This window comes from Manihot esculenta, chromosome 12 (genome assembly GCF_001659605.2).
Source record: "Manihot esculenta cultivar AM560-2 chromosome 12, M.esculenta_v8, whole genome shotgun sequence".
NCBI classification, from domain to species: Eukaryota; Viridiplantae; Streptophyta; class Magnoliopsida; order Malpighiales; family Euphorbiaceae; genus Manihot; species Manihot esculenta.
In genome coordinates, this window is record NC_035172.2 from 3,835,287 (window position 1) to 3,844,846 (window position 9,560).

Here is a 9,560-nt window from a genome sequence, read left to right on the forward strand (position 1 = left end):
GCTAGAGCTGAAATTGGAGAATTATGAGGGTGTGGAATTGGTTTAAAATAATAGGGTCTATAAGGTGTTGAGACCGAGTATCCTTGACGACCCTCACGATTCTTAATTCTTATGAGAGCTCGAGGTTTCTATCATATGAATTTTTAGGGGTGGCAATTCGGGTGAGTACGAAGTTCGTAGGTTGTATTCAATTCGACACTATCAATGAATTGTATAAAATTTAGTATGAAAAATTTTATTGAATTGATATGGTATGATTTAACATGATAAATTTATTAACTCGTTTTGACACGCTTAATATATTTAACATGATATAATGCTATTTGATATATTTTAATATTTTTATATAATATATTATATAAATTTACATATTTATTTTTAACATTTATAATTTAATTAGTAATATATTAAAATATAAAATTTAATTATTTAATATTAAAAGGTGAGTTTAATATTTAATAAATTAATATTTTAACAAAAATTTTACAAAACAATATAATATTATATCAATATATATATTGAATAAATTTTAATAAATAAAATATAAATAATTTCAGTAATTTTTTAAATTTTATTTACTGAAATTATATATAATTTACTTCTCATTTAATATTTAATATCTTATAAAAAGTAATTTAGGGATATTTTAAAGAATAAAATTTAAAAATTGACAAAACTTATATAGTATAGTTATATATGTTTCCATTAGAGATTTAATCATTTTCTTAAAAGTGACATAATATTAAAAAAGATTCTATATTTTAAATTTTATTATAATTACATTCAATATTATTTTTTTAATTATATTTTAATTTTTTAAAATTATTTTAAATATAAACTACCGTAATTTGTACCATTAGAAAGTAATAGACTTATCACGTATGCCTGCCATGTCATCATATTATATTAGTAAATTTTAGACTAAAATTAATCATAATTTAAAATTTTAAGATGAAATTATTAATTTTTTGATAGAATATAGTTTAATTTTAAAAAAATGCAGAGCAAAATTGGAAGAAAACTAAATGGGTAAGTTTTTCTGGCCATATATATTATATTATTAAATTTTAACTTAATTCATATCTATCAATTCTTTGAACCCCACTATGATTACTAGCATAATTTAGAAAAAGTATTTTTTTTTATGGCATTATATTTAAGAGTTAAAAAATAATTTAGAAAAAATATTTTAAAAATATTTAGAATTTTTGTTATTATTTTAATATTTTTAAAATTATATCAATATTAAAAATTATTTTAAATTGATATTCAATATTTTATAATTAATTTATTTAATAAGCTTATTTTCTTAAAAAGTAGTAAGCATATTAAAAAGTTCAATAAAAGTCGATAAAGAATTATTTTATTTAATCGAAATAAAATCATCATAAATTGTTATTTTAAAATTATTAATAAAAATTTTAAAATAATAATAATATAAAAAGTAACTTTAAATATAATTAATAATAAAAATAATAACTCGACAATTTTAATAATAATATTGATAATGGTATAATGTATTTGGTGAAATATTAAAATGATATAATTTAATTAAAAATAAATTATAAGATGAAATTATAATAAAAATAAAAATTAAGTTTTTTTAATAATTTACTCTAAACTTTATTCACATGGCATGTGACATCACGTGATGTGTCAATTTTATTAATTTCTAATAACATAAATAAAAGTATGATGTATTTGAAATAATTTGAAAAAGTCATAATTTAAGTAATAAAAAATAAATAATAAATAATATAGTGTGGTTGTAATAAATGTAAAAATACATAATTTTTATGGAATGAAAATTTAGATAATTATTTTAAAATTAAGCTGGTATAATTTTATAGTATTGGTTAGAATAATAAAAATTAAAAAAATATATAATTTTAATTATTTGTATTAATTTAACTTTAAAACAATTTATAATTCACTTTTCACTCAATATTTTATATTTTACTATTTTAATGAGATTTAAAAAATAAATTTAAAAATTGATTGAAATTTATTTAATGTAAATATATGGTGTTTCTATTATTGATATATTAATTTTTTTTAAAAAGTTAAATATTCAAAGTATAGATTTAATTAATTATTTTTAAAATATAAAATAAAATTATAAAAATTTGAAAAATATAAATTTCTTGAAAATCATATTGTATTACATGGAATTAAAATGGGACTATCATTATTGTATTAACGGTTAAGTAAATGGTAAAATGTAATTAGTTAAATATTTAACACTACAGGATTTTTCTGATTAGTAACGGATTTTTCCGTTACTAATTAATAAAAAAATTCATTACTACCAGGTTTAGTAATAGATTAGTAATGGATTTATATTCATTACTATAAATTTCGTTGCTAATGTAATATGAATCTTGCTGTTAATATAATAGTAATCATTTAGCAATTCGTTATTAATTTTGTAATCGATTTAATAACGAATTTGTAATAAAATTTCGTAACGGATTTGCTAATTTAATAAAAATTTAAAATATATATATTAAATCTATTACTAAATTTAGTAACCGAAATCTATTATTAATTTAATAAAATAAAAAATATATTAATTTTATATTTTGTTATTAAATTTATTATTAATTTTTAAAAAATTATAGTAAATTATTAATTTATTTTATTTTATTTTACATTAAATAATAATTTAATTATGATAAACTATTAATTTTTTTATTATATTTTATATTAAATATTAATTTTAATATTTTAAATTTTATTAATTTTATGAGAAAATTATCATAAAATTACATGAGAAAAATCTTTAAAAATGAAAAAAATGTGAGAGAATGGAAAAAAATGAGATACAAAAGAGAAAATAAGAAAAGAAAACAAATAGAAGAAAATAATCATAAAAATGAAGAGAAAACAAGGAAAAAGGAGAAAATTAAAGAAAATGAGAAAAAAGAAAGAAAAAAGAGAAAAAATAAAAGAAAATAAGAGAATGATAAAGAAAAAATGAAAAAAAATAAAGAGAAAATTATGATATAAAAAAGAGTGAAAGAAAAAATTTAGTGTATATATACTAGAGAAAAGAAAGCAAATGAATGAATAAAGAAGGAAAAGAAAAGAGAAAATAATAGAAAATGAAAGAAAATACAATAAATGAAAGAAAAAAAATATGAGAAAAAAATAAAGAAAATAAAATAAAAATTAAGAGATAAAAAGGAAGATTAATAATAAAAGAAAATTAAAAAGGAAATTAAAGGAAATGAAAGAAAATGGAGCTAATAATTAAGAGAAGAAAATAAGATAAGGAAAAAATAAAAGAATAAAGAGAGAAAAGGAGAAAGAAAATAAATGAAATGAAAGAAGATAAAATTGGTGCGTATATAAATATTTGAATTATAAATATTCGAATTAGTAATAAGGGATTGAATCCGTTATTAAATTTAAAAAAAACACGGATAAATTAAAATAAAAAAGCGATATTATTTTTCAAATTTTAATAATGAATTTTTTAATCCGTTACTAATTTTTAGATTAGTAATGAATTTAATAATATATTTTTTTATTACTAAATTAAAAATAAAAAGATGAAATTTTAAAATAAAAGCGCGGTATTTTATTTTTTAAAATTTAGTAACGAATTATAAAATTCGTTATTAACTTTTGAATGAGTAACGTATTTAGTAACGGATTATATCCGTTACTAACTAAAAAAAATAAAATTTTAAAAAGTAAAAAGTTGATTTTTTATTAAAATAATAATAATGAATTAAATTTCTTACAATTATGTAATAAATTGCATTCTATTATTAAATTCGTTACTATTTTATTTATTTAATTTATTTAGTAATCGATTTAGTAATAAATTTAATTTTTAGTTAATTTAATAATAAATTTATAATGAATTTCAAAATTATTATTAAATTTGTATATAATTTTATTAAGTATCAGGTTTAGTAACGGATTTATTAATCCGTTACTAAATAATAAAAAATTAGTAACGAAGTACAAAATTCGTTATTAATTCATTACAAATTTGCAATGAATTTAAATCCATTACTAATAATCATTACTATTTTGATAAATTTTTATAGTGTAAATTACAAAATTTAATTATTTTTAAAATAAAGGTGAAATTGTAAAAATTTATAAAATATAAATTTAAATTAGTAATTACTTGTATAAATATAATTTCTTCTTATTATTATTTAATAGCTTGGAAAATGGCGATTGTTAAGCGCTAATTACTTTGTCTAAAGCTTCATATTGGTACTTTGTCTGCTTTTTAACTGAAATTTGACTTGAATAATCTGCTTGTTTTGATGGATATTGATAGATTTTTCTAGCTGTTTCAAGTAAAATATTTTCTTTAAAATATTTTAAAAAAATTTAATTAATAAAAAAATACTTTCTTTTTTCATAAAAAAATATTTTCTACACTTTTAAAATTTAATATATAAATTTATTAATAAATTTTATTTTTTAAATTAAAATTAAATAATAAAAAATAAATTATATTATTAAAAATATTTTTCTAAAAAATATTTTTCTAAAAAATATTTTATAAATATAAATTATTTTTCACAAATAAAAAAATTTTAATCAATAATTTTATATTTAAATTTTAAATATAAAACATCTTTAAAATTTTAAAAAATATTTTATTTTTTAATAAATGTACTTTTTATATATTCGAATATTAATTAAAACAGTAAATTTCAAAATAATACAATGATGCATCGTTTTATTTTAGTTTAATTCTAAATTTATCTAAATCCAACAAAATTTTAAAGTGTATATTAGAGAATTCAACAGAACCTTATTACAATTTAAGACCAGATTCATAGTGTCCAAAGCTTGCATAAAATTCTCATTAATTCTTCCGAGACCTTGTAGATTTTGTTATGGATTCTGGCTTTAGTGATACTCATCTTCGCTATGGATAAACTTTAAAGTTTATAATTAATATAATGAATTTTCCAAAGCTTGCACAAAATTCTCACTACTCGTTATTACATTTTGTTAATGGAAACCAGCTCAATGCATGTTTTTTTTTTTAATAGGTGGATGGAAATTGAGTCGTTAAATCTGATTCTCTCACTTTTACATTATTAAATTTTAATATTAAATTTTATAAAAATATAATTTTTTAATTTTTGACATTGCGCTAGTCTGTAAACTAGTCTCTAGGGATTTCACATTGCGCTAGGTTATGCGTGAGTTTTATCTTCGAAGAAAAAAACAATAAAGACAGCTATCAGAAGATGACACGTGGTGTTGCAGGTGATTTGACAATCAAGTTTTACACAAAAAGAAAACCTCAAATGAATGCACATAGACGACAAGGTTGTCCAAGTTCATTTTACATATAATTCCCATCTCTCTCCCTGAGAAGCTCTCTGGCGTCCCGGCTCCTCCTAACTCCTCTCTCTCTCTTTCTCTCTTCCCCCTCCCCACTTTTATTTCTCCAGCCTCAGGAGAGAAAGAAAGAGAGAGAGAATGGAGAAGAGCTCAAAAAGAAAAATAGCTGCTGCTGCTTCTTCTTGCAGCAAGAAAGAGAAAGAGAAGGATCTTTTTCATGTCATTCACAAGGTTCCTTGTGGAGATGGTCCTTATGTTAAGGCCAAGCATGCTCAGGTTAATTTCTTCCCCCTTTTTCTCTTTTTGTACCTTCATCTTACTTGCTTTTACATAGTTTCTAATTATTTTCTCTAACCTAAATTTAGGATTACTACTCGTAAATTGAAATTAAATATCTTTTCTAAATGATATTTCAAAAAAAAAAAAAGTTGACTCAATTTTTACGCATCGACACTCGATCAACTAAGTGAAAGTTTATGTATTTAATTTTCTCTTTTATTATATTTATTTTCTTTTTCCTCCCTTATTTAGTTAATTAATCTCCTATTAACTAGTGAAAGATGTCTCAATCAACTCCCTCTTTTAGTTGTGAGGCAAAACCCTAATTTTTCCCCTTGAGTGCTTAATGTCTACACATCTAATTTCAATAAATCTGAAAATGCATAATTAAAGCTATCAATGGCATTTGGTAGACAGAATTGCTGGACTGGATCCATTTCGTTGCTGTATAATATGAAGGATAAGAGCGAAACGTCACATTTCTTTGTCGTTTTGCTGGTTCAGATGGATTGAATCATCCCTTTTTTCTTGTCCAAATTCAGACACCTCTTATGCCTTTTGTACGTCATGTATTAAAGAGAATAATAATTTGATACCTGCAAATACATCTGCCACCATTATTGCTTCTTTTACTTAATTATTGAGATATTGAACTATGTTCTTATATATTCTAATTAAAAAGCCTTAAATTTGAATTATGAATTTAAATAATATTTAAGAAAAAAAATAATCATTGTTTTAGAATTAGGGGTTTTGAGATTCTAAGAGATTTTCTATCTTGTTCAAAAACAGAAACTTTATGATAATTTTTTATTAATTGAGTGTATATATATACTCGGTTGCCAACTTTTTCTTTTTATAAATATTTGTGCATTTGATATGATGATCAGCTGGTGGAAAAGGATCCAGAAACAGCAATAGTATGGTTTTGGAAGGCAATAAATGCAGGAGATCGAGTAGATAGTGCACTAAAAGACATGGCAGTGGTGATGAAACAAGTTGACAGAACTGAAGAAGCCATTGAAGCTATTAAGTCTTTCAGAGGTCGTTGCTCTAAACAAGCTCAAGAATCTCTCGACAACGTCCTCATTGACTTGTACAAGGTACATCTCTTCAATTTCTCTCCTCATCTAATGCTCAACTTCTTGCTTTATGATTAACAAATGTATATTTGATGATCCTTTCTCCAGAAATGTGGCAAGGTAGAGGAGCAGATAGATTTGCTAAAGCGAAAGCTAAGATTGATATATCAAGGAGAAGCCTTCAATGGCAAACCCACAAAAACTGCTCGCTCCCATGGCAAGAAGTTTCAGGTTTCTGTCAAGCAAGAAATCTCCAGATTACTGGTATAACTTTTTCCTCATAAAATTAACAGATGAACTAATTATCAAAATTTTTAATATTTTAGATATATTTTTTACTATGTTTTTTAAAATTAAAAGATTAACTAATGAATTTTTTAATAATACATTTTTCTAAAATTATTATATATAGGTTGTATCGTAACATTTCTCGTAAATCTGAAAGTTGCTGGTGAAACCTGCAGGGAAACTTGGGGTGGGCTTACATGCAGAAATCCAACTTCCTGGCAGCAGAGGTGGTGTATCAGAAAACTCAAATGATCGATCCCGACGCCAACAAGGCCTGCAACTTGGGGCTTTGTCTGATCAAGCAAGCCAGATACGACGAGGCTCGTTTGGTTCTCGAGAATGTGTTGGAAGGAAAATTTCCAGGATCAGAAGATTGTAAGTCTAGGAAAAGGGCTGAAGAATTGCTAGTGGAAGTAGAATCTAGACAACCACTGCCTGAAATAACAGAAATATTAGGCTTTGATGTTGATGATGATTTTGTGGAAGGGCTTGAAAGAATGATGAATGAATGGCAATGGGCTCCATCAAGATCAAAAAGACTGCCAATCTTTGAACAGATCTCTTCATTTAGAGATCAGATAGCATGTTAAGTTGTTTCTTTTAATTTGAAATTGTGGGTGTGTGAGATATGTGGCTGTCTGTCTCTGGTAATAAGAGTTGGCTTTTGGTTTTCTTTGGGAGTTGAGGTGTATAAGAATAATGTAGACTGCTTGTAAGAAAATGTGTATAGAAGAATCAAACAAGCTTTTGGGTTTCTGAATCTAATGCAATAGCAATGTTATTTCATGACCAAGGATAAGTTATATGTTTTTTAGTTGCATAGATAATTAAATCAAATATTTTCAATTTATCACTATTATAATTAAAAAAATTAAATTGAATTTAAAAAATTACCAGTAAATCATACTATAATAATTTTATTTAACTAAAATAGTTTATAAAATATATATTTTTATTTTAATAATATTTTTTTTATCAATATATTCTTAATTTATTTCTCCTTTGAACTTTTATATACCTATAATACTCACATACTTAATCTAAAATAAGTGCATCCAAATAAATTTGAGAGATTTTAGATTTCACTCTTCCAATTTTAATCCTTATTTCAAAAACAGATATATGTAAATTATATGTTAATAAAATTTAAAATACTAAACAAAATGAAACTTCACACTAAAGCACATGATATCTTATTTTATTTAAAATATTTTATTGATATGAAATATTATTTTAAAAAAATTATTAATATGAAATAAAGTATTTCATTTTATTCCCATATAATTTAATAAAATATTTTAATATATAATAATTATAAATAATGTTTTATGTAATTAAGAATTCGTTTTAAATTAGACAGTTTTTTTTTTCTTGTTGAATAGAGCTATATATTTTATTAATAAAAATTTTAAAAATTATATTATAATTTATTTTAAAATTTCATATTAATTATAGTTATGATAAATTAAATTTTCGATGAATGATGTAAATATTAAATTTTTTGTTTAATAAATTTTTTTAATCACATTTTTTAAGGAATAAAAATATATATTAATTACATTTGATGATCTGAGATCCAAAAAGTAGGGTATTACAGGGGTTGTGTGAACTTAGAAAAAATTTTTTCTTTAAAGGAGAGCATTCATCCTTTTATCTGTTTCCATTGTCTGTCAGTGACGTGTGACGGCCTGGCTTCCATTGGGCCACCTATCTCTGCCATACTGATACGATCGTACGAGGATATCAGATTCCTGCCCCATGCGTAACGGCCTCTGATTCTCCCGGACGCACATGCGGATGGACCCACAAGACAGATGGGTTGATCCCCTTCCTGATTCCGAGCTGGGCCTGAAGATAGGATTAAAGCTGAGCCCAGATAGGATCTGTTTGATGGGCCGTATGGACTGGGTTGGCCTGATTGAGGAAGATAATTGGAGCCTGGTCTTAAAGCTGAGCGGACCGGACCTGGTTCATGCGGAGACTTGAAGGCCTCCAAATAATGGGCTGGTACCATGGGACTGACCCCAGACCGGGATGAAGAAATCCAGCGGTCATCAATTGCCCCTTTACCTTCTCGTCAGTTATTGTCCGACTGATGAGGGGGTAAACCTCGAGAGTAATAATGACCGTGCCGCCCCAAGACAAAACTGCTTAGAACAACTCTTCGTCTCATTATTGTTTTTCATTTTGAATTCTCTCTGTCTTCTCGGAACACTTGCTCTCTCCTGTTCTCTGTTCTTCTTCGATTTCCTCTGCTCCTCTGCTCTAACTGCCTTCCAGGTACGCCTCTCCTTTCATCATGGACAGCTCTAGTCTTCCCGATGTTGTCAATCTAGAGTCTAGCATCAATCCGTCCAACATTAGGAGCTTCATCTCTAGGGAATACCTGGATACCCCTCTTTTTCACATCCGGGCTCCTTACCGGAATGAGAGGATCGTTCTTCCTGATCCTTCTCCCCCTGGCCTAGTCGACCCTTAAAGAGACGTCAGTCTAGTCTTCTTCATCAAGCAGAGGGAGTATGGTTTGTCTTTCCCCTTTTCTCCGTTCTTCAATGAGGTCTTCCGGTATTTCGAGATCACCCC

The 9,560-nt window shown here is 24.7% G+C and overlaps 1 protein-coding gene across 1 annotated transcript; it reads left to right on the forward strand.

Moving 5' to 3' along the window:
- The first annotated feature begins 5,303 nt into the window (after nt 1-5,303).
- On the forward strand, nt 5,304-7,763 carry LOC122725247 (protein SULFUR DEFICIENCY-INDUCED 1-like). Its single transcript, XM_043962245.1, has 4 exons — nt 5,304-5,604; nt 6,498-6,710; nt 6,798-6,953; nt 7,154-7,763. Exons 1-4 carry the CDS (start codon nt 5,467-5,469, stop codon nt 7,565-7,567), a joined length of 921 nt encoding a protein of 306 aa, XP_043818180.1. The 5' UTR covers nt 5,304-5,466; the 3' UTR covers nt 7,568-7,763.
- The last annotated feature ends 1,797 nt before the right edge of the window (nt 7,764-9,560 follow it).

Bases quoted from the DNA above. Each gene is read 5' to 3' on its own strand.
- LOC122725247 (XM_043962245.1), top strand. From the start codon at position 5,467: ATGGAGAAGAGCTCAAAAAGAAAAATAGCTGCTGCTGCTTCTTCTTGC. The intron at 5,605-6,497 runs GTTAATTTCTTC...TATGATGATCAG, and splicing joins TTAAGGCCAAGCATGCTCAG to CTGGTGGAAAAGGATCCAGA. The intron at 6,711-6,797 runs GTACATCTCTTC...TCCTTTCTCCAG, and splicing joins TCCTCATTGACTTGTACAAG to AAATGTGGCAAGGTAGAGGA.